The 25,809-nt window shown below is 37.0% G+C and overlaps 1 protein-coding gene across 2 annotated transcripts; it reads left to right on the plus strand.

Annotated features, from left to right (window-relative positions):
- The first annotated feature begins 448 nt into the window (after nucleotides 1–448).
- LOC129875150 (uncharacterized) lies at nucleotides 449–24,434 on the plus strand. 2 transcript variants are annotated; one of them, XM_055950588.1, is made up of 19 exons: nucleotides 449–766; nucleotides 7,210–7,313; nucleotides 8,878–8,964; nucleotides 9,109–9,184; nucleotides 9,290–9,364; nucleotides 9,798–9,851; nucleotides 10,304–10,363; nucleotides 10,447–10,563; nucleotides 12,960–13,054; nucleotides 13,174–13,376; nucleotides 14,473–14,570; nucleotides 16,985–17,088; nucleotides 17,201–17,366; nucleotides 17,513–17,635; nucleotides 19,806–19,888; nucleotides 20,357–20,498; nucleotides 21,432–21,473; nucleotides 23,279–23,349; nucleotides 23,439–24,434. In XM_055950588.1, exons 1-19 carry the CDS (start codon nucleotides 722–724, stop codon nucleotides 24,067–24,069), a joined length of 2,376 nt encoding a protein of 791 aa, XP_055806563.1. In that variant the 5' UTR covers nucleotides 449–721; the 3' UTR covers nucleotides 24,070–24,434. The 2 variants fall into 2 exon arrangements, with proteins under 2 accessions (XP_055806563.1, XP_055806564.1); XM_055950589.1 differs by having other exon boundaries at nucleotides 450–766; nucleotides 21,432–21,461.
- Nucleotides 24,435–25,809: the final 1,375 nt, after the last annotated feature.

Here is a 25,809-nt window from a genome sequence, read left to right on the forward strand (position 1 = left end):
CATCTAAAAAAAATATACATCTAAACACTATAAACAAATTAGCATGCCAATTTCTAAAAAGAAAAGGACATTACGAACTATTATATATTTCTTGATCCAAATACACCAACAACGAAGGCCATAATTCTTAGTAACAATAGCAAATTTCGATTAATCAAGTTATGAACACATATTATACCCAAAAGCATAAAATTATGAACATAAACACTTTTTTTTAATCAAAATTCAATTTTAATATCAAAGTATCCAAAAGAATTATATCTGAAAAATATATAAGCAAGTCATTCTTCCTTAAAAAATTTATTACTTTGATATTTTCTTCCTCTAGAGTAAATTATTATTAATTTCTTAAAATTCACTGATCCAACCAATTTAAATTTTCATTCTTTGAAAAAGAAGTAGTAACCCTTTTTTTTTTTATTTAATAAAATTTATTTTGTGGCTTCCTTTTCTTCTCAAAGGTCCCTAAAAACACAAGAAGGAAAAATGCCTCTTCCCACCGTCTCACAATTGCTACAAAGTATAATTCTTTTAGCACAATGATAACAATTGAACCGAATCCAATCCTATCGAAATTTTCTTTTCGACCAAAGACTCTGCTCCCCCCTTTTTTCTAGGGCTTTCTGGGTTCAAGATCATTGTTGGGGTTGTTCTCTTTTTGTTTTCCTTAGATCCAAGTTGTTGACAATTCTCTTCTGGGTCGGTTCTTGATTGTGAAAAAATGGCCATGTTTTGGCGTATGGCTGGCCTCTCCACTGCTTCTCCAGTAACTCCTTTTATTCCCTGGCTTATATATATATATATTTTTTTTTACTTTTAGTGAAATGTTTGGGTATGATTTGAATGTTTTCGTTACTATCTTTAGTGTTTATTGATTGGAATTGTATTGGGTGGTTTATTTATTAAGGATTTTGATTATTGGAAATGGGTTTGGGTTTTTGTTGAATTTCGTGTTATGTATGTTGTGTTGTAGCAATCACAATTTGGAATTCAGAATTGTGTTGAGGAAAATTGATAATGTGATTGTTCTGGACTTTTAGAGTGGGGAGTACTTTTTTGGACTGAATTTCTAGTGGAAGTTAATGTTTTGGGGGTTCTGATTGTCTTAATTATGCAACTGGAAGAGACTGTGTTAAATTCCTTATCAAAGGGGGAAAAAAGGAAGAGACTGAGTGTTAGATTGACTTGGATGATGGTGGCGTTTTTAGATTTTTTTTTTGGGTTGAATCATAGAGCAATGGAACAGTGGCAGAGGAGAAGTTTATGATGGACTGGTGGGCTTTATGATTGGATGTAGTTTCTTGAACAAACAGCTGTGGTTTGATGAATCCTACATGTATACTTGCTAGTCAAAGAAAATAGTGCTGATGAAGTTCCTGTCTATCAGGTTCTCAATGTTGAACTGCTATGATACCTTTGTATGTAGCACCTATCATTAAGAAAATGAAGTGCAGCGTTGCGGATTTTTTCAAGGAATGTACTTTTCGTAACTTCCTTTTTGTCTGAACTAAGTGCTAGATTATGTTGCAAATTTAAAGCTATTTTGCTTTTTAGATTGACATCAGCAAAGTTAGTATCTCTTTGTAAAATTATGTCCTTTCCAATTCACCATTTCACTTGAAGTCTTATGCCACATACTTGGGCGATGTACCTTTTGCCCATACTAGACACCTTTTCTAAGCATGTCAAGATAGCCTTTCATTTGGAATTTGGTGTTTTTATGGAAGTTAGAGGAGCTGACCCGGGGAATGGAAGTCCATTTCTTTGTACCACATACATAGGCAATTTTGAAGTCTTATGCCACATACTTGGGCAATTCACCGTTTGCCCATACTAGAAGCCTTTTCTAACCATCTCCAGATAGCCTTTCATTAGGATATTGGTTGTTTTATGGAAGTTAGAGGAGCTAATCCCGGGAATGAAAGTCCATCTCTTCGTGCTCTAAAACTTCAACGCATAGAATTGTGCTAAAGAAGTACAATACAACTTATTTTTTTCCTTTTTTGATACCCCAGAATTCCCCGAGGGTCAGTGGCACACTGGCACACGGTTAAAAACTCGATGGATAATGGACCTGCCCCTCTGTCTGCAGTAGGGTTCAAACCTGTTATGTTTGCCTAAACCACACATAAAATATAGCTTATTTATTGAAGCATGGATGAAGGTAATATAAAATATCTACCACCTATTTTTTGACTCAATTGTTTGCTAGCTTATTTAATGGGCTAACTTGATAAAGACTTAGTCGACGTGGATCTTAGGGAGTGTGGTGGAGGTAAAGAGGATCAGGGATAGAATGACGTTGATTAAGCTAGTTATACGCAGGCTCATTGTGAACGTTGTTAGTGTGTATGCGCCCCATGTGGGCCTGGATGAAGAAGTCAAAATACTCTTTTAGGAGGGTTTGGAGGAGGTAGTGAGAAGTATATGAGTACCGAAAAGATTTTCATTGGTGGAGACTTCAAAGGTCATATCAGTACAACTTCTAATGGTTTCGATGATGTCTATGGAAGCTTTGGTATTGGGGTAAGGAATGGCGTCAGGGTCTCTCTTTTGGAGTTTGCTAAAGCCTTTGAGTTGGTTTTTGCTAACTCGTGTTTTTTGAAGAGAGATAATCAATTGATCACCTTTAGTAGCATGGTAGCTAGGATTCAAATTGACTACTTACTCCTCCGGAAGGGTGATAAAGGCCTTTGTTAGGATTGCAAGGTTATTCGGAGTGAAAATATTACTACCTAACATAAGCTTTTGGTGATGGACTTGGAGATTAAGAGAGATAGGAGAAAGAAGACCCTCTATGACCAATCGAGGATTAAATGGGGGGGGCTAACTCCCGCTCTTTCTCGAGAGATGGGGGAGAAGTTGACTGGTTCAGGGGCCTGGAGCAGTAGTGGGGATGCGAATGACATGTGGGACATGGCAACTGGTTGCATTAGAAAAACAGCTACCGAGGTTCTAGGGGTATCGAGAGGTATATTTGGTGGTCGTCAAGGAGATTGGTGGTGGAATGGAGAAGTACAAGGCAAAGTGAAAGCCAAAAAGGTTGCTTATATGAAGTGGATGGAGTGCGTGGATGAGGAGGAGAAGAATAGGCTTAAAGATATCTATAAGAAGGCGAAGACGAAAGCGAAGTCGGCGGTCACCAGTGCTAAGACAACAACTTTTGAACGCTTATATGTCGAGTTAGGGAAAAAAGGTTGGGATAAGAGATTGTATAGGCTCGCCAAAGTGAGAGAGAGAAAAGCCCGCGACCTGGATCTTGTAAAGTGCATCAAAGACGAGGAAGGTGAAGTGTTAGTGGATGACGCTTCTATCAAGCAAAGGTGGCAGGTGTACTTCCACAGTCTAAGCATGAAAATGGATTTAAGAAAAAGGAGACAGAGACATTGTACTGGGTGATTTGGCGTACTCTTATAGTCTTCGAGATTTTGGGTACTGTAGGTGTTTTAGGGTTGAGGATGTTAGACGTGCTATTAGCAGGATGAGGAGGGAGAGAGCTATCAGGCCCGATGAGATTTCGGTGGACTTTTGGAAGAGCACTGACAAGGCAGGTGTGGAGTGGTTGACTAAGTTGTTTAATGTTATTTTAAAGATTGATGCCCGATGAATGGAGGTGGAGTTCTATGATTCCATTGTACAAGAACAAGGGTGATATCCAAAAGTGTAATACTTACAGAGGGATCAAATTGGTAAGCCAAACTATGAAGATTTGGGAGAGAGTGGTGGAGATGAGGGTGAGAAGAGGAGTGTCAATCTCAGAGAATCAGTTCGGATTCATGTTGGGGCGGTCAACTACTGAAGCAATCCATCTTATGCGGAGACTGCTGGAGAAATTTAGAGAAAAAAGGGATCCTCATATGGTATTCATTGATCTTGAAAAGGCCTACGACAAAGTTTTGAGGGATGTTCTCTAGAGGTACCTGGAGGCTAAAGGTGTCCCAATGGTGTATATTAGAGCAATAAATGACATGTATGATGGAGTCAAGACTCGAGTTAGGACAGTGGGAAGTGACTCAGAGCAGTTTTCTGTAGAGATGGGACTACATCAGGGATCTGTACCGAGTCTTTTTTTTCCCTTGGTGATTGATGAGCTGACACAGTCTTTTCAGGAGGAGGTTCCATGGTGTATGCTATTTGCGGAGGACATAGTTTTGATTGATGAGACTCGGGACAGAGTTAATGATAGGTTGGAGGTTGGAGACAAGCTTTGGAGTCCAAAGGGTTCAGATTGAGCAGGACCAAAACTGAATACTTGGAGTGCAAATTCAGTGGTGCGATGGATGAAGAGGGCATAGAAGTGAGGCTTGCCACTCAGCCTATCCCTAAGACAAAAAGCTTTAAATACCTTGGATCCATCATCCAGAGCAGTGGGGACATCGACGAGGATGTCACGCATTGCATTGGTGCAGCGTGGATGAAATGGAGGCTTGCCTCTGGAGTCCTGTGTGACAAGAAGGTACCACCTAAACTTAAAGGTAAGTTCTACAGAATGGTGGTTAGATCGGCGTTGTTATACGGAGTGGAGTGCTGGCCGGTAAAGAACTCTTATGTCCAGAAGATGCATGTTGCGGAGATGAAGATGCTGAGATGGATGTGTGGACACACTAAGAGTGATAAAATTAGGAATGAGGTCATTCGGGAGAAGGTGGAAGTGACCTCTGTGGTAGACAAGATGAGAGAAGCGAGACTGAGATGATTTGGGCATGTGCAGAGGAGGGGTGTCGACGCCTCAGTTAGGAGGTGCGAGCGGTTGGATTTGGGGGTTATGCAGATGGGTAGGGATAGACCGAAAAAGTATTGGAGAGAGGTGATTAGACAAGATATGGCGCTACTCCATATCATCGAGGATATAACCTTAGATAGAAAAGAGTGGAGGTCGCAAATTAGGGTAGAAAGCTAGTAGGGGTAGAATGGTGTCTTGCCATATGTCGATTTAGGGTGGTCATAGGTCTAAACGTGCCATTATAGTTGCTGTGTTTTGATTACCACATTACATTTTTATCGTTATTGTCCTTGTCTTTGTGCCATTATGCTCTCTCTATGTGTGTGTGTATATATACATATATATGTATATATATATGTATGTATTCATATTTGTTTTTTCTTACTTGAGAATGTGTCTTTTGAGCCGAGGGTCTTTCGAAAATAGTCTCTCCATCTCTATGAGGTAGTGGTAAGGTCTGCCTGCACCCTATCATCCCTAGACCCCACTTGTGGAATTCCACTAGGTATGTTGTTGTTGTTGCTTCTTGATAAAGACTTAACTGAGTGAATAATGTTGTGACACAATGGCTATAGGGGCTCGGGTTGGAGACACAAACTTTTTTTTTTTTGTTTTTGTGTGTGTGTGTGTGTGGGGGGGGGGTAATAAAAGATAAACATGGAATTTTGGAAGGAGTTGGAGAACTAGAGGCATCACTTTGCTTTTCGGGTGTGGTTTGTGGAGGAATATTTTGAAGGAATGGGATGTGTTCTGGGGAAACATCTCATTCAAGGTCGGAGACGGGAGCAGGGTTAATTTTTGGGGAAATAGATGGTGCGGTGGTGACACTTTGAACGATGATTTCCAGAGTTTGTATAGAATTTCTTGCCAGAGAGAGATTACAGTTCAACAAATTAAGGGGACACAAGGTGGAGAGACTTATGGAACTTGAGCTTTAGTAGGTGACCTCCAAAGATTGTTAGTCTTATTACATAGGAAACACAACCCAGTTGATAAGCCTGATGTATGGTGGTGGAAATTTGGGGAATAATGGCGTGTTTTCTGTGAAGACTTTCTATGAGAATTTGTTGGTTAGGGAGGAGCAAGTGTTTCCATGTAATGCAATATGGATCCGAAGGCTCCGAGGAAGGTGTGCTTCTCACCTGGTTAGCCACAAGAGGGGCGATTTTGACAACAGAGAACTTGAAAAAGCGGAAGGTTGTATGCATCAACTAGTGTTACATGGGCAAAGAGGCGGGCGAGGATGTGGATCATCTTCTCCTACATTGCGGGTTGACAATGAGATTATGGTGGGATATGTTTAGGTGGTTTGCACTCCATGGGTGATGCCAAAAATGGGGAGAGAATTGTTGTTCAGTTGGAAGAGCAGGAGGAGAAGAAGACGAAGAGCATCGAATGTGGTGCCACTTGCATTAATGTGGGTTGTCTGGAGATAGAGGAATAGAAGAGATTTTGAAGGTGTAGAGTCGAGTTTCCCTCAAAGTAGCCTTCGCTTCCTTGTTTTATTTTGGTGCACTCAGAAAGTCCGCTATTGCACAGACAATTGGGCGGAGTTTATGGAGAATCAATTGATTGTGTAGATTCTTTACCTTTTGGCATACCACTTGTATATGGCCTTGTTTATGTTATGAAATACGTTTACTTGATAAAAAATGATGTGACACAAAGGGATGGTTTCATGATGATAATGTAGAGTGAACATGTCAGTTAACTGGACAAATATAGATTGTTGACTTGACAGGTAAATTGAGATGTACTTTTTCCTAACAAGTAGTTGTAGAGTGCTGATTTTATATGTTAGCTACGGGGACTGATGGATCTGCTTCTAGACAATGTGGACGTGTAGATGTGTTTTCACATTGTATTGCCCGGAAGGATACACGGTTTCACCCCAGGAATCAGTGTCATCAAGATGGTTAAAAGAGAAGAGAATAGAGGAATTATAAAAGAAGAAAAAACTTTCACTGTGCAGGTAACATATGGCAATTCTACAAGGATTGAGAGTTTCTGATATCAAGGATAAGAAAGAGAAAAAAAAGAGAACTTTTCATCGACTTTGGTAACAACATAGGGGGTCCATGTATAGTAGTTTGTCCTTTGGAAGACGCTAGGTTCTTTACCTTAGTTAGATCTTGCTAATGTTATCTAAACAGTAAGTAGGCTGCGAATGTATGATAACTATCTCTCAAGCACATCTTTAGTTTCGCCCTCAATAATTAAATTGAATATTCTTCATCATATATTATGGAATCTGAAAATAATCTGCAACTTTTGCTTTGGAGTATTTCAGAAATATTCTTCTACTTAAATTTAATGGATGCAGGCGCAATTTAATATTTGAGTTCATTACTTCTCTTGACTTTCAACATTGCTTACTCATTGTATCAGTGTTCAACTAATGATGTTTCTCAATAAATAATGTGTGTAGATATTTTTATGAGAAAAATAATGTGCATAGATTTATTGGATACACTTACTATTTTCAGGTGGAGACAATTTTGGATAAGGAAAATTTTGCACTGGATGAGCTCTTGGACGAGGATGAAATAATTCAAGAATGTAAAGCTCTTAATGGACGCCTTATTAATTTGTAAGCACCTTATGTACTCGTGGTTCTTCACGGGGTTGTTGGTATACTAGGTATAAGTTGTAATAACATTAAGCTCAATTTATTTTGCATGTGATGTACAAACTACAAAGTATCTCCCAACCATTGACGTTTCATGGAAAATCCATTTAAAAACTATCTAAAAATTCTGAAAGATAAATCTAGATCTGCTGCTGTATGGTGAGGTTTATCTGAGGGAGTCTGGTGATGCTTGCCGTGCTTTTGAAGCTTTATTTACGCTTTAAAATTGGCTAGTCTGGATTTAGTAAGAACAAGTGGTTAACTTTTGTAATTCTGGTTTGTTAATTAGGACTACAAAAAGTCTAGTGTGCACTAAATAAACATGCCAAGTGCAAGGATAGTTAGATATTCTTCTTAAATTCAGTTTTTTTGGGGGTTTTGGGCTGGCACAGTGCTTGGATTTTCACAAAACTTAATTTTGTTTTCATTATAGACTGTAAAGATCAGTGTTATTACAAGTTATCGCTTAAAGTGATGAAGCAATGCAGTGTTATTACAAGTTATTATAGACTGTAAAGGTCAGTGTTATTAAAACTTATCGCACAGTGCTTGGATTTTCACAAAACTTTTTGTTTTCATTATAGACTGTAAAGATCAGTATTATTACAAGTTATCGCTTAAAGTGATGAAGCAATGCAAAGTGAGGGGTTTATAGCTCATGGGTGAAGCCATGGGCTTCATAAAAGTGTGCCACTTGAAACAATGACAAGCAATGTGATCCCAACATGAAATAGTCTCGGTTATTTGAATCTCAACTTTGAATAGTCTATATTGGATTGTGAAATTAGTTATTTTAATTGCATTCTGATTACCCTTCGGGATGGCCCAGTGGTTTGGGCTTGGGACTTCTATGTTGGAGAAGGTCTCAAGTTCGAAACCCCTTGTTAGCGCAAGCAAGGGGTTTGCCTTCTGGGTCGAGCTCGTCTCATCGGGTTTGCGTAGTGTGGGTTACCTCTCCTGTGTGGTTTGCGAGCTATTGTATAGGAGCGAGCAGGGTTTTTTCCCTGTACGCACCCAAAGGGTAGCAGCTGGGGGTTTCCCTTGTCATAAAAAATAATAATTTGCGTCTGATCATTATTGTACTAAATCCATGTAATTTTGGTGATCTTTTTAATGTTGTGAATTGTGAACTTGACTTTAAAGAAGCATATGCTTGACTTCCGTTTTTTTGCTTCAAGCATCATGGACCTTGTCGCTCTCTTTTCGCTTTTGCTTTTAAAACCACGGGTAAGGTATTTTTGACGTTTTAGACAATATGTAAGAAGTATCATAGGATGACAGGCTTCTATTTTGTAACTGTCTAATTTTGGGGTCACTATACTGTTTGGTATAGTATACCTGTTAATATATAGAATGTTACCATTATAAAAGAAAAACACTGGAAAGATTAAGAAACTTTTGGTGCCATCTCTGCAGAATTTTTTTCTTGTTGTAGGATTTAAAGGTCATTTCGTGGAAGAACCTGTCGAAAAAGGAAGTCATTTCATGGGAGAAACTGATCTTCTTATGCTTTTCTTTCTGACAGTCTGCGAGAAAGAGCTCAAGTTGAACAACTTGTCAGGTACATAGTGGAAGAGGCTCCAGAAGATGCTGAGAAGAAACGAACTTTTAAGTGAGCGTCTGAATGGTTCTGTAAAGTTACTTTCATTTCATATGTTATAGGCTCTGAATATTTCCTTGGATGAGAATATGAGTTCTCTTTTTCTTTGACCCAAGTGCATATATTAAAATATTTCTTGTTTGACTTGTGCCATAGGTTTCCTTTTATTGCTTGTGAAATTTTTACATGCGAGGTGGACATAATTCTTAAAGCTTTGGTTGAGAATGAGGAGGTATTCACTCTTATTTTTGTCATGCATCTTTATTCTGCCTTTGTTCTATATGCTTAGTTCCTTGAATATTGTTTTTATAATTGGCTTTCTCATTTTGGATGTCAGCTAATGAACCTGCTATTCTCATTTTTGGAACCTGAGCATGCACATAGTAATCTGTTGGCTGGTTACTTCAGCAAGGTATTTATCATTGACCACTAGCCACATTAGTGCTTCACTTAGCTATATATTCCATTGTTTACATCTCTAAATATATTTAACTGGAAGGGGAGTGGTTTATAAGTTTGCAAGGTTGACAACTTTCTTTTGGCATGCCGTGTTTTAATTTCCAAAAACAACTTTTCGTTGAAAAAACTATTTTTATTTTTCAATTTATCCTGTCAAGTTTCTATCGTTTTGCTCCTGTTGCAACCAAAAGCAAGGTGATAGTTGCATGTTAGATACTACTGTAAGACTGAATGAAGGACTTTACCCACTGAATTTTGGATGAAAACAATACTGCATTTAATATTTTCTGGAAGTACTTCCATTTCTTAAGGTTTCTTTCTGTGAACTGTTATTATCAGATTGTCAGTTTCTACACTGGAGTTGATGCCCAAGTTTCTTATTGTAGGTTGTCATATGCTTGTTGCTGCGGAAGACATCACCATTTATGAACTATGTACACGTAAGTCTGCTGCTTCTTATTAGCTACTCATGATTGATTTATATTACAAAACACACACACATGGGAAATGATCGGATGTTATATCAGTTGAGGTAAAGATGGTCTATGGATGTACCAATGAAACCTTGCTCCCATTTAGTGTCCAATCCATTTCTTTTATGTTCTTTAAGATGGTGGAGGTGTTCGCCTGTTGTCAATTGTTTCTATAGTGTTCGCCTGTTGTCAATTGTTTCTATCTTCTTTAGTGTAAGATGCCAGTTTTTGTGTGACTAACTGGTATGTTCTACCAATAAATTGTTTATGTATTTAATGTATCAATAATCTGGCTAGTTTTTCTTTAAAAAATTATTGTCCCTTGTAAATGGTGAAACGTTGATTTCTACCGCCTCTCCGTGCTTTAAATAAAAAGTCAAGCACAGTCAAGCTAATGATTATGATTTATTCTTTTGTAGGCTCATCAAGATATTATCAAGAAGTTGGTTGATCTGATTGGAATTACATCCATCATGGAGGTTTGTGGTTCTTGAAATAGTTTAAGGCATGTTTGGTTGTTTGGCATGAGGAAATCTGGAAGTTCTAATGCTTTTGATTTCAGGTGTTAATTCGCCTAATTGGCACCGATGAACATTTGTATAGCAACTTCTCGAATTCCATGCAGTGGTTGGAAGATTCAGATGTGCTGGAGATGATCGTTGATAAGTTTAGCTCATCAGTATGTCAATTTCCTGAATTTATTTAGTAACAATCTAATTTGCCATGTCATTACATGATTTATGTGTTTTGATATCAAACCTGGCTTGCGGAATTAAGATAATACTGCATTCCTGCTTTATGCTACCATTCTTAAAAAAAGAATTATTGCATTCCCGATGATATTTGCTAGGGGACCAACGCGTTGGGGCTGATGAGAAGGTTGTAATTCATCTATTTTATATGTTCAACATAGTGTGCTCATTAGGGATTGTTAGGCCTCATTTGTTTCTAATAAGATTAAGACGTCTGAATCTGAATACACATTTGAATATTTAGATGTGCATTAAGATTAATATGTCTGAATCTGAATACTCATTTGAATATTAAGATGTTGTTTCTAGGTGTAAATCCTGAATGATTATGACGGTTTGTTTTTAATATCTGAATGTGCATAATTATATTTTGGCGGAACCCATCGGCAACCTCCTAAAGTAGGCACCAACTTTCACTTAGACACCTCAACTAGGTTTTGTTCATTTTAAACACCTTATGTCGGGGCCCGCTGTGTCATTTTGACACTTCTTTGACAATCAACCAAATTTATAAGGTGTGTGTGACACTCACGCCGATGACATGTCAATGTGGCGAATTAAATGAAGACATGTGGCATATATATCAAAAATAATTATTAAAAAATATATTGTGAATAAAAACCTATTTTTAAAACTATTTTAGTTAACTATTTTTTAAAAAAGTTACATTTCAATAAAGAAAAAGGAAAAAAATCTGCAGCACGTCTTTCTTTTTCTTCTCCACCATCTCCACATCTCCTCCTCCTCTACCACCATGACCACCTTCTTCAAATCCACCATTTTTTCTTCTCCGACCATCTCCACATCTCTGCCATCAAAACTACTTAGAAATTTCAAAAAATTAACCCGTGTTGGTATTGGGGCCATTTATGAATTTACTTGAAATGGATTCATCGAAAAAGAAAAGTTAGAAGCTTTGAGAAATGAGAAATTAGTGTTTTAGAAATTGGATTTGGGGGAAAAAAGTAGCTTAAATTGAATGAACAACGCTAGTGTTCACAATGATTTTAGCCTTCACTTCACAAATCAATTTGTTTCACAGTTTCGATGACTTTTGTCAGCTTGGAGTTGTAGGTAAATCTAGACATATCTTGGTACTTTCTTAAATTTTTTGCTGATATATACATTATTGATTTAATTTGCCACATCAAGGAATGAGAAAGCTGGATACGGTGGTGGTAAAGTGGTGGTGGATGGTGGAGGAAGTATTGGAAGGAGAGAGAAGGAAGAAGAAGAAATAAAAAAAATAAAAATTTACAAAATTTAAGCCTTTCACGCCCTCAAAATCAGTGCAACACACACAATGTGCCAACTCAGCAAAAAGTGACAAAAATTGACACATTAAGCCTCAACATGAGATGTTAAAATGAACAAGGCATACTTGAGGTGCCTAAGTGAAAATTGGTGCCAACTTTAGGTGACCATCAATGGGTTCCCCTTTATCTTTTTAAACATAAAAAAGGGCAGCCCGGTGCACTAAAGCTCCCGCTATGCGCAGGGTTCGGGGAAGGGCCCGACCACAAGGGTCTATTGTACGCAGCCTTACCTTGCATTTCTGCCAGAGGCTGTTTCCAAGGCTATCTTTTTAAACATAATCAACATAAAATTCAAATAGAGATTAGGAATTAAACACTAAATCAATAAAATATTATAAGAAGCCAAGATACCTTCTTCCGAAAAAATTGTTTCAAGAATAAGATCATAAGCTCCCCCCCCCTCCCACCCCCCAAAATAAAAATAAACAAAAACGATTTGTTTGTCTTCTCAAACAATTTCTTGATAAACATCAATTCACCCAAGAATACTGTGTATATTAAAAATACTATACAAAATACTTGTAAAAGAATATGAAAACTTACTTATTCAAAAGGAAAAAAATGTATATTTGGTTGAAAAAGGAGAGCAAGAAACGTGAAACTTTGCCAAGAAGAGAAGTGGAGAGGAGTGGAACTTTTCTGAAATAATGCGTATTAATTCAAAAGGGTCTGAATGGTATTAAGACTTCATTATAGATCTGATTCGTTCAAACTCATTAAGACCCATTAAGAGGCTTTACAAGAAAACAAAACAAATGGACTTAATGAATAATGGGTTGAATTTGAATGATTAAGATTCAGACCTTAAAAACAAATGCACTTAATGGACTGAATCTGAATGATTAAGATTCAGACTTCCATAAAGTGCAAACAAATGAGGTCTTAGTTTGGGTGGGTCAAATAATGATGGTCTAGTATTCATCTATTTAGTTAGTGACTTGGTACACTACAAATCTTGTAATTGCTGATGTAGGTTACTAGGGTAATGGAACTCTCTGTAATTGCAGGATTGCCCTGAAGTGCATGCTAATGCAGCAGAAACTTTGTGTGCCATTACTCGATATGCTCCTCCTGGGATAGCTGCCAAAATCTCCAGCCCAAGGTGTTCTATTATTTTGAACCTTCATTAATTTTGGATTCTGATTGAAGCCTCAGTCCTGTGATACTATTGTATTTTCTCAGATCTCACAAACATATATTTGGTTATATGATGTTTTGCAGTTTCATTGAGAGGTTATTTCATCATGCTCTGGAGGACTCACGACCGAAATCCGTTTTGGTTAACTCGTTATCTGTGTGCATATCGTTATTAGACCCTAAGAGGCTAACTTCAGGAACATATTACATGTACGGTCGCCAGTCAATGCAGTGCTCTGGAGTAAGTGCGAATCCTGAGACTATGGAAGGGATGTTGGGAAGCTTAGGTATGGATTTACTGGTTGTCTTTGGACAGTATCTGTTGGTAGACAAATATTTTTGTGCATCCTCTTGAACTCCCACCTTCCCCCTTAAATAGAAAGAATTTTTGACATTCTTATCTTGCACAATAGTGATTTTAGGCTCTGTTTTAGTGCTTAATACATTTGACTTTTGATATACAGGATACAAGCTTTTCCTAGTCATACCACTCGTAAATTTAACCCAGCAGATGTCATTCTCTCTTCTTTTGTCGGTGATAAGTACACTTTGAAACAAAAAATATGTGGTGCCTTCTTTCTGCTTAAGGTTCCCGGAGTCTCCATTTGGTAGCAAGTTTTAGTCTGAATGTTGTAGGGAAATGGGGGAAGCCTTCTATGAGTCTTATGCTCGGGGAGGGGTTGCCCACATGCTTGGTCAAATTGAAGGGTGGGAATTGGCATCAAATTTCAGTAGGTGTTGTGACTTCACTTGTAACACAAATATGTTGGTCTATCTTAGTGATGATTGAAGGATAGATATGCGGTGTGTGCTTACCATGGAATGAAATGGGGTAGTTCAGTAAAGTTGGATTCTTGCAGGGAAAAAAAACACAAATGAAGTTTAAGATATGCATGGTTCAAAAAAAAAACTATTTAACCTTTTTCTTTTATACACAGAGTTTTGGTTCTAGGTTCTATATGGCTTGTGCCTTGTGATCTTCTAGATATTTGTATATATGTGTGTAATTGCTCTTTGGTTTGACATAGTTGGGTAGACCACATGCTCTTGTGAGTACGGTGACACTTACCATTGAAAAAAGTAAGTGGTACGCTGGTTGATTGCATCATACCTCAACTGTAACCTTTTACATCCTAATTAATTGGAGATCCATTTGATTTTACAGTTGTTTCTCTGCTGCCCCTTGTATTTTTTTTTGCTTTCCGCTGGATAAGTCTTAAAACTTTTTTTTTTTGGAAATACTGAATTTGAGATAATTCATTGTGCTGTATCAGTTATCTAGGTTTCGGTAGTTTTCCATATGAATTCGATTTATAGGCTTTGATTTAAAATTGTATGTTGTGATTCAAGTGGAATAACTTTTATCATTGCTTGTTTATTCAGGTAATTTACTGAAGCTTCTGGATATTTCATCAGAGGATAATGTCTTGCCAACAACATATGGGAGCTTACATCCGCCTCTTGGGAAGCATCGTCTGAAGGTAGTTATTGAACATCTTCTTGTAGGAAAATAAGGGATCCTTTGGTTCACACACTAGGTATGCGGAGATTAATAATGAGGAGATTATTATACATGAATTACTTTAAGAGAGTATTTTGTCTCTAAATAGTTTATTCCAGGCATTGCTAATACACGTATTTTCATTTCACATTCTATCTATAGCTTCCGCATAACTTAATGTATGTGTTGTTTAGTACTTCCAACCAAACGTTGCAGTTATGCTGTGATTATTTCTTTCTTATGGGGCTAACCAAATACTGTGCGGAGTTTTATGTTGTGAGTAATTATTTCAAATCATCAAGTAAATACTCCCCAAGGTTCTGTCTTGGAATTAGGAATAGATATAATCTAATATCACTTTTGATCTAACGTAGAGCGGTCAGTATTGTCAAAGACAAAAAGTGCAGAACAACGCCAGGGTCTGACGAGGTTTTAAGTGCAACACAATTCTTGAATACATTGTGCTGATATTATTTTCTGCAGGAAATGAAAATTGTGTTCAAATCTTTACTTCTTTTATTAATTGAGAGTTTTAATCGGGTTCTTTTTTGGGAATAAGACATAAGTACACCCAAATACTAATCTCGTTTTGCCAAGTACACACATACACTTTGGCGGACTATTTGCTGACATAGCATGGAGTGACTTTACTCTCTTAAAACGCATGAGAAGCATTAGGAAACACTCTCTTGGCTGGAAAATCAGTAACTTGGCTGGGGAACTCAAATTTTGATCGGCCAAGCTGCACTACTCAACTTCTACTTCACTCTATCTACCATTTTTAAGAAATCCAACTCTTATATCTTACTGACCTCCAGCTCAACTCTTTTATCACACTAAAAACTCCTTATTTTAGCTGTGTTAAACAAACAATTACATATGCAGGAAAGGACCCTTTAATAAGATCCACTCACTTCACCATCTTTAGAAACAACCCAACACATTGACCTTGCAGACTTCACCCAAAAACCACATCCTAGATCCATCTAAAGGGACCTTCTATATAGTGCTTTCTGAAGAGATGTTTATAGCTCCTACTAAAAGCTTGTAAGAATTAGTGCTAGGATTTTCATTTTCTTTTTCAGTGAATGATCAGTTTTTTTATGCTTGTGATTTGTTGATTTGAGTGGTGAGTTGAGGCGTTTGTGATAGAAATAGGGAAGATGAAAGTGAAGCAAAAAATAGGGAAGAAAGAGAAATGGGTAATGACATGTGGCAGCACGTGTATATACACCCCATCTTCTCATTTGGGTAAATAAATACCTCTCAGGGTGGGTGGTGTGAGATACAAGGAAGTGGGTAATAGAAACCCCCTCGAAGTTTATTTATGTAGTTCAGTAGTTGACAAATGAGGGCTAGTTTGGGGTGTATTATCCCTGATTTTTTCTTTTGATCAAACAAGCCCTTATATCTATTAATGTCCACTTGGTCTCAGTAAAAATTGAAATATTATCCTTCATGTGCTGTTTTCAGCATTTAATTTTCATGGATAATTTGTTCGGATCCTCCCACATGTTCAATCTTTTTTTAGCAGTTTCCCCAGTGTTCTTCATCATTAATGCAACCTTCATTTTGCTCATTCATGGAGTTGTATTTAGTACCTCTAAGAAAGATGATTATCCACCGTTAGTCAGTAATGTGGGTAGGCTTGTTTTTTTCTGAAATTGGTAACAGTATATATAAGAAAAAAAACACTAAGGTAGTGCTAAACTATATTTACAGCAAAAGAATAGATCAAAAGTGATGTATTATACTTACGGACTATCTAACATATCTACCAGAGAATCTGCACTCTTTATATGGCTTTCTTTACACCAAAAATAAAACAAAAGAATACAATTCATCTTGACTTTCTGCAGTGAATTGTAGTATCTTAAAAAAATTCTTGAATTCCTCTCTTTCCATAATGTCAATTTTCATGGATATAACAGTCTGCAGATTAATATTTAACTTTCATATTAAAGGGTTGGCAAGTTTGCGTGTTTGTTGTACTTTGGAATTTTTTTTAGACATGTAAACAAAGAATTTTGAGTTTATGAATAAGAGGACTGTACTGTAACATCAGCCTATCAGTGATTTTTCATATTGCTTTGGTTTCCGACCTAGGTCCTTTTCCACTACCCCTCTAAAAAAATATACAAAGAATTATGATGCCCTCTGCTGCTCCAAAGCAGAGTACTATAAATATTTTTGTTCTCTCTCCCGAGATTTCTTTTCTGCTGTTGCTTGCTTACATTTATGACATTGACTGAACTCCAAGTCTTAGGTTTTATCTAAGTAACAAACAAGAAGAAACAAACTCCCCTCCACCTGCACTATGTTTTAATGTTATGCTGGGTGGTAAATAGGACTTTGATTCCTCAAATTTTGATTTCAATCAACTGGGAATTTCAGATTATAGAGTTTGTTTCAGTCTTAGTGGGTGTTAGCAGTGAAGCTGCTGAAAAGGAGTTGATTCGGCTTGGTGCTGTTAAGTGCATCCTAGAATTGTTTTTTGAGTAAGTGTTCCTTATAATTATTATGTTACTATATTATCAATAACCTTCTGATTTCTGTTACTTGGTATAGTGTCTAGGTATCTGATGTCTGTTACTTTGGTATTGAATCTAGGTATCCATACAACAACTTTTTGCATCATCATGTTGAGGCTATAATAATTTCGTGCCTAGAGAGTAAGAATATTCAATTTGTTGAACATCTTCTTAGAGACTGTAATCTTCTCGTGAAAATTCTCGAAGCGGAGAAGAACTCAGCTCTTGCTGCTGATCCATCCAAGGTATTAATCAAAATTTAGGTGTCAAAACATCCCCCCCCCCCCCCCCCCCAGCACACACACACACCCCTCTTTTTTTCCCCTTTTCCGAAATCTTGGGCTGTAGATGTTGAAGTCGTTGGTCATTAAGTTTTTTAATGTGGATGCAGCCAACGGCTTCTGTTGAGGGAAGATCCCCACCCAGGATTGGAAACATTGGGCATGTGACACGAATAGCTAACAAACTTGTTCAACTAGGGAGTAACAATAATGGGATACAGTCGCGTCTGCAGGTATTTGCGATCTCTGTTTTTATGTGTTATCATTTCTTTCTGTTTGTTATTGTAATTCTTCCAATTTGAATCGGACCTGTTTTACTATGCTATTCAGCCACACAAGGCACAAGGATGTCTGCGCTTCGAGTAGCTGAATTTTGCTTTTGATAAATAGAGATTTCTCAAGGTCCATTCTGGCAGTTGCTAAAAAATACTAATATGATGCATTTTCATCAAGTGGTGCAATCAGGGAAAGTAATGAGAAGCATGACACTATTGAATAGGGATAGAGGGAGTGATAGAGTTTTCACAAGTGACTTCTCTAACTTTGTTGGGTCTCTTATGTGTTTTTCGTTGGTCATTCCAGAAGTTGCTCTTCTCATACTACCTGGTAGTGTAATAGATGTTCAATCAACTACTCCTCAATCCCAAACTAGTTGGGATCGATTATATGAATCCTCAATGTTCATTCTGGCATTCTGCTCTATTTGAGCCCATTTCATTCCAATACGAAGTAATGTCTTTTAAGGCAAAAGAGTCACCAAATCCCTCATGCACATTGATATGCAAGTCTCGATGCAGATTAAGGAGTCTTAAGAAAAATACCAAACCTAATGTAAGCATATCAACAATTAAACTTTATTTCCAACTAGTTGGTATTGCATATATGAATCCTTTATATGAGAGATTCTAACTCTCTCTGTATGATTTTAGGTATACCTCCTCTCGTAGCGCCTTTAATCATTATAGTGTTGCACCTAGATTGCTGTACGTATGGAGGTTTACATACGACATAATGAAAATCATCTTAGACAACTTTCTCTGATTTTATCCTTTGCTTGCTATTTGCACCTTGTGGCAATGTTTTTGTATTTTCAATCTTGTATTGCCGCACATCCATCTTAGGATATATATTTTTATGACATCCATCTTGTGAGACCCAACATTCGATAACATATATACAACCATTCTATAAAACTTGTGTTTGTCAGGTAGCTTTCTATTGCATACACTGGTGTTGTGTTCCACCATTTCAACCATCCTGTTTTAGTTGATGTGTCACATCCTGATTGTCACGCCTTCTCCTAGAAGCCTCTGCGTAGATTTACAAATTTGTTGCATTAGGCGCTACATTCTCATGGTAGTTTACTTATGTTGCTAGGAGAAGTTTGACTGGCGGAAAGCTATGTGTTTGGGAATTTAATGTTGAGGTGATTCCTTTTCTTGTTTCTCTTAGGTTACCTACAAAGTTTCTCTAATACCTAATCGTATTTCTTAACACAACTTCTTTTCGGTTAAATTTCATGGGTGGTACGTGGACGATTGATTTATTGCACTGTAGTACCTAAAGTAAGTAGGTAGTAGTGTGTTGTCTTGCTAACCGTCCATAGTAGTAATCCTGGTATTGCTTCTGTAGTTTCTTGTCACCTCAATTTTTGTTACTATTTGTTGTTTCTTGTACTTCGATTATCATATTATTTTGTTGTAGTGACTGTTCAGAATGCTTTGTTATGCTTTCTTTCGTTTATTTTTTTATACTGCTTTGGACTGTTTTTCTTTGAGTTGAGGGTCTATCGGAAACAACCTCTCTACCTCCGCGGTAGGTACCCTCCCCAGACCCCACTTTGTGGGACCACATTCTTCTCATGTAGAAAAACAATTTCCAGTACAAAATATGCACACAAATTATCAAAAAGATCCAACTCACCTACTTACCTACTTTTTAAGATCTATTTACCCATTACCTAAACTATGACCACATTATTATAATTTGTATAATGTATTACCTATACTTATTTAGTCTATAAGTACTAAGAAATTACATTGTCCTCTGATGGAGTGATTTTCAATCGACCATTAGGAAAAAATCTCCACTCTTTTGGGGATTATCATCTTGGGTACCTTGAGGTTAATTTCAAAATGCCTTTTATTATCTAGAGAATTTACCTACTTGCGTCAAGTCTTTCTCTTCTATTTAATTGTTATTTTTAGTGCAGTTTCACTTTAGTGATTTGATATGGTCAAATTTCCTATCCGCATTAGTTTGCGAGGTCATTATTGATTGCCTCAGATATGTATCAAGTAGGATCCCTTTGTAGTTCCTTTTATGCTCGACTTCTGCAAATTCTTTTATCAAAAAGTTACCTTATGTAAATTCCTTGTCCTAAATGCAAGTACTTTTTGGCAGGAGAATAGTGAATGGATTGATTGGCAGACAAATATCCTTCAAAAACGGAATGCTGTGGAAAATGTTTTCCAGTGGGCTTGTGGGTGAGTGCCTTATTTGCCTGCTATCAATTTGTGCTGGTTAGTATTTCCAGGGGGGTGGGGGATTGCTTTAGAGTAAGTAAATTACCTGCAGAGAAGAAGGTATGCACAAGGGATAGTGATGAAAATATGAAGATATTAGGTAGATTCATGTCATGTCATACCATGACTGCATTACCAGGATTATGAAATACTTGAGAACTGGAATTGTGTAGTCCAGTGTTGTGCTTCTCCTTTTGTTCGTTAATTCAGGAGATGTATCAATCAAATACGACTGCCCCCCTCCCCTTGCTACCTATAGTCGATTATTATGTGTCTTCTTCTTACTAGCGGCCAATACCTGTGGGGGACCACTCATTACATCCATTCTATACTAATGATATTTTTTCATCTTTTCATTGGATTGATCATGATTGTAGTTTGTTAATTTTTTTTTTAATATTTACCTTTATTCCATGTAACTTCTCTCAGGAGACCCACATCACTGCATGACCGAATGAGGGACAGTGATGACGATGATTATCAAGATAGAGACTATGATGTCGCTGCTCTGGCAAATAATTTAAGCCAGGCCTTCCGCTATGGAATCTATAACAATGATGAACTTGATGAGGTGTTCTTCATACCTTAACAAAAGACAACATGTTTGTGCATTTCTTGATCTCTCTCTATCTTTTAGCATGTAATGGTACAGGCTAGGTTCCTGTGTTTATAGCTGGAGAAGGTAACGACGAAAGACTTGGAACACTGATAGGTTGTTGGAGAATTGATCTCTGTTATATTTTAGCGTAGTCCTTTCTTAGAGCTGCCTGCTAAGTGAGATCTTTAGAGATGAAGCAAATGAGCACAGTAAATGTGCTTTTTGATTCATAAAAGTGGCCATACCTTTTGGCATATCTAATTATTTATACTTGAATTGGAGCGTGTGGTTTGTGGTTTTATCTGCAAGTCCCAATCACAGGAATGTTCAGAATCCATGGTTGAATTTTTGACTGTAAAAAGCCTCTGCTGAAAATGGTATAAGATCCACAGTTCAATATAGATGTAGCAGGGTTAGACCGAGGGTCCTGGAATCTGTAGCAGCATTTTGTAACTGTTATATGGTCATGGAAAAATAGCCTAGATGTAGTAGGTTAAGACAGAAACCTGTGAGGCTAAAATGAATTTTATCCTGTCAATAGCATAGAATAGTCTTCCTAATTCTGTCATAATTAGGAATATTGGTATTTAGGTAATCTTCCTTATTAAATGACTTATTTCATTTGTAGTTTAAATAAACCTTATTTCAAGTAGCCTAAACTATGGAGCACTCTGTATATTGTATGCAACCAATATAATACAAGTTCCATCTTCTTTTTCTTCTCCTTTTTTTAACAGTGCCAATAATGGATGCCTTGATTTTGCTTCTTTTTTGGGTTTTTCTTGTTCTAAACCTTTTTTTATTCAACTTCATCTTTAATCTTTACATATCAGTTTTTTAAGCACATGGTCATTAAGTATATTATTATCAAATCATGTACTCAAGAAAGACTTTATCTGCGTGCAGGCTCGTGGTTCGCTTGAGCGGGATGATGAGGTAACTGTCGAGGTTTAATTTTAATCCTTCAGTGATTGCTTAGTTAATGAGATATACAAAATGTCTGCTACCATACTTCTAGGCTGTTTGTGCATATGCTCGAGAGAGAGTACAAGGCCCACCTTCTCTCCTTCACATCCACTTTAGCAGCTCTCAAAATTGTTATCGGGTCATATTCACTTTCATCTCTACATTGCAAGTCTGATTTTAGAAGCATATTTTTATTCACATTTATGAAATGGGTCTTCATATAGCGTAAGATATACAGAGCATTTATTTTAGCCGGTCCAACTAATTTGTGATTGAGGCATAGTTGATTGATTGATTGGTATCATTCTGCATAATGGTGATCATTACATAAAGTTAAGTCAATTTGTAATTCAGGCCACCTCTGCTCCACTTTCAATACTGATCTTCCCTTTAGTTCAATGTGGCTAACAGGAACTTCCCTTTGGTCATTAGCAATACTTCCAATAACTCCCTCCGTCCCAAATTGCTTGTCACATTTCCTTTTTTGAGGTTCAAACTATATAAACTTTAATCAACATTCTAAGATGTATTTTTTCACCATATTGATATTAGAAGAAATGCAACTTATCATACTTTTCATATAGTTTATGAATCTATAAATTTTAATTGTAAAATATTTAATTAATCTAATTCAATTTAGCTCCGATGATTAGTCAAATTGACTGTCGAAAAGGATTAGATGGTGAGTATTTTGGGACGGAGGGAGTAGTTCTTAAGTCATCTATTAGATTTTCAAAATACCTATATTGCCCTTAGTTTTTGATTGCTCTAAAGGCGGTTAGTTATCTGTGCGTACTTAGTTTATTATTTTATTAATTAAATGAACATGTCTTTTGTGATGGAAGGATCTTTTGTGTTGGAAGGATGAAGAGAGATAATATTGCATGTGGAAATATCTAATGGACTTTTCTTGCAACCTGATATGTCCACCTTGTCACATCTTATAATATGTCTTAAAGAAGTAGACCCTACAAATGACTTACAAGGATAATCTCATGCACAGTGTTGTTGTATCCTTTTAGCTTTGAGCTTGGAGCATTTGTATAAATCTTTTTAAAATTCTCATAAAGGGCATGTATAACAGTTTTGAGATGATGGTCGATTTTGTAACCGTCACTTGTGTGCTTTTTTTCTCCTTCGAGAAATTTCAATAGCATATTTCCACTTTATTCTTTCTTTTGGTAAATTCTCCTATTTAATATTAATTATGTTGTCATGATCAATGTCGCTAAGGCTGACATCATGAAGCCCTCTTGATCCTAAAGCTTGGTGAAGCGCAGGTTGGGTGCTTTGGCTAGCTTAGATGACCTTTTAGTGCGGCAGCCAAGGTGCTAGGGCCTATGCTTCATCACCATGGCTCTGGCTTTAAGAGGACCATACTAGACAATAAAAATATAGTTTGCGAAGTAGTAGATTGATTGCTAAGAAAACTTTATGAATGGAGTTGAGTGATTATGACTACAAAATTAGTGAAATCTGGTATGTCATTAAAACTTAACACTGCATCTCTACATCTAATCAGAACTTAAAATTTATGTTTTGAACTTCAGTGACCTGATTTTTGCTTCATATACTTTATTTTAGTCTTTTCAATTCTTTAATCCAGATAATTGATGTGCGTGTTTATATTTTTTTTTCTTCATTAGGCTCTCTTCTCTGAACCTAATTGTGCTTTGTGCTTAAAGTCTCGGTAGTCTTTGACGTTGTTTAATGCTTTTTGCCTGTGACAATGTAATCTGTGCCACTTCAGGCAACTCATTTAAACAAACTCTTCTGATTTCCTGTAGGATGTCTATTTTGATGACGAGTCTGCTGAAGTTGTGATATCTTCACTTCGTTTGGGGGAAGATCAGGAAAGGTGGGTAAAAAAAAGTGTTCAAAATGCTTTTTGTGTCTCTGTCCTAGTATCATTAGTAACAATAAAGTTACTTATAATTGTTTTTGCAGTGGATCACTTTTTACAAATTCCAACTGGTTTGCTTTTGAGGATGACAAAGAGATTCGTGAAGAGTACACTAGCTTGGTTGCTTCTCCCTCACCTAACACTGAAGACACTAATGTTATTCGGCCCAGCATGAATGATGATGCAGCTGCTGATGTAGATGATGATTTGGCAGACACTGCCACATCTGAACGACCTGAGCCAAAACCAAGTTCTGATCATCCTGCAACCTGTAGTTTGTCTGAGGACTTGCATCATGCTACAAGTAATGAAGCCATTAAGCCTCCTGAATGGGTTGAATGGCGAGAAAGCTCTGATACAATTGGAACGTCCAATCAAAACTCGGATTCACCTGGTGTTGCTGATGTGGTCGGACCTCCTTTACCTAATGGCGACATCAAAAAGGAATCAGAAGCTCCAAAGGATACTATTCATTCAAAAGAAGAAAATGCTCATATTCCACCCACTAACGGGTGCACCAGTAATGTGGAAAAAGATTCTGAAGGATCATCAGGTGATACCTCACAGCCTCCAGAAACAGGTGGGAGCCAAAGTGCTAGCAATCCTAGTTCTGGTACTATGGAGAAGCCCCCTACTGGAACGATAGGATTATCTAGTGGAGAAACCAAGAAGTGAAGTGTGGGACTAATGTGAATTCTTGATGTGCAGTTGCGGGAGAGAAAACCCAGCACTTTTGCCATTGACCTGGTGCACCGATGAGAGTCTCAGCTCTTGCTGCCGGCTGGGACTAATATGAGGTTTTGGAGCCTGATGTATATTACTGGAGCTTAATAGTCGACTTAGCCACAAATGATTCTTTCCTCAACTCATAGGTTAAAGAGTGCTCTTTCTTTCTTTCTTCTCACTTGTTAAAAGCCTTTAGTGCAGGTGATTCAGTAGATCATACTTAATTTATTATTAACACAGTTCTGCCTCTAGATGTGTCCAAACTGCTAAAGGAAGTTGTATGCAGTACAAGTTGAAAGGATCTTGTTTTTACATCTCTCATTTATCATTCATTGCCAATTAGTGCCCATGTTTGGTGAAGTATAAGGTCTATTGATCTCAGTCTTCATTGACAACCAGGTTATGTTTGATACATACACAGCATTCCAGTGCAGGTTCCCAGTTAATAAAGATGTTGCGATTGATTCTGTAGCTCCCAGCCTCCCACCGTACTCTTCTCACTAAAGTTTGATGTCAATATATTATGAGCTTTTTTGACTTCTCTACATGACTTCTGTCTATTTGTTATGTTGAAATTTCTCAATTTCAAGTTGATTATATCGTAGATTCGGTCAAGTTGCTTATAGAAGGCCGACTCAGAACCCTGCTGCAGGTACCAACACGGCCCTTTTGCTACTCAAACAGCCAGTATACTTTCCAGTTCAAACTAAAGGAACAACCCACCAGAAGGGCATACCTCAAGGGGCCCCAATCTCTCCCGGCAAAGATTTATCTGCGCGAAGCCGACAAAGAAAAATGCAGGAAAGGAAATGGTTCGTGATCTCATGCGCATACATTAGGTAGTCCAAAAAATGTAGGGTATATTTCACATAGTTAACGTATCATTTGATAATTTTCACAACTTAGCGATGTAAACACAAGCTCGTCCTAACAGACAAGGCCACAGGACAGTTTAAATAAATAACCTTCGTGCATTTGAACACTTGGGTGGGGTATGCATTTTAGAGAAAACAGAAACGAAGAGTTAGATCTCCACTTATCCCTATAAATTAAAATGGAGTTACTAGGCAACAACGTTCAACCTATATGTATAGTCATTCAAGGCCTAAAAAAGGACAAGTTTATTAGTGTTTTCTATTTTTTATTTTACTTAGCTTATTTGTGTCACATGATTTTTGAGCACTTTTTCTTCAAAACCTTTACATGACCCTCTCTAATGACCTAGAAAAACAGTATATATAGAGTCATCATGATCCAAGCCATTCTTTAGCACAGCCGTAGCATATCCACCCTAAGCATTAACTAACAAGAATATATTTAACACTTTCAGTTTGAATAAACATGTTATATATACTATTCCATAGTATTGATTATGTAATTAGAATTATTGACATATCCTAATCCTAGTTTGATTATTTTTTTAAAAAAAAAGAGTTAGTGGTAATAAAAAATCCACCCAAATTATAACTTTTTGCAAACTTTATACCTTAACTATTTATTGTTTCATTTCTTACCTAAGCTATCAATCTCTTTGTTTAAAAATATGTCTTGATATTGATTTGGACTATATGTGTTTGTTGTTGATTGAGTAATTTCTTTCCAAAAGAGACAAAAAATAGGTGATTTCTTCCGTATGTTCTTGCTTTGGTGGATAGAGTTATCTAATACATATTGTTGGTGGAAGGTATT

The sequence above is a fragment of the Solanum dulcamara genome, chromosome 11, assembly GCF_947179165.1.
Source record: "Solanum dulcamara chromosome 11, daSolDulc1.2, whole genome shotgun sequence".
NCBI lineage: Eukaryota > Viridiplantae > Streptophyta > Magnoliopsida > Solanales > Solanaceae > Solanum > Solanum dulcamara.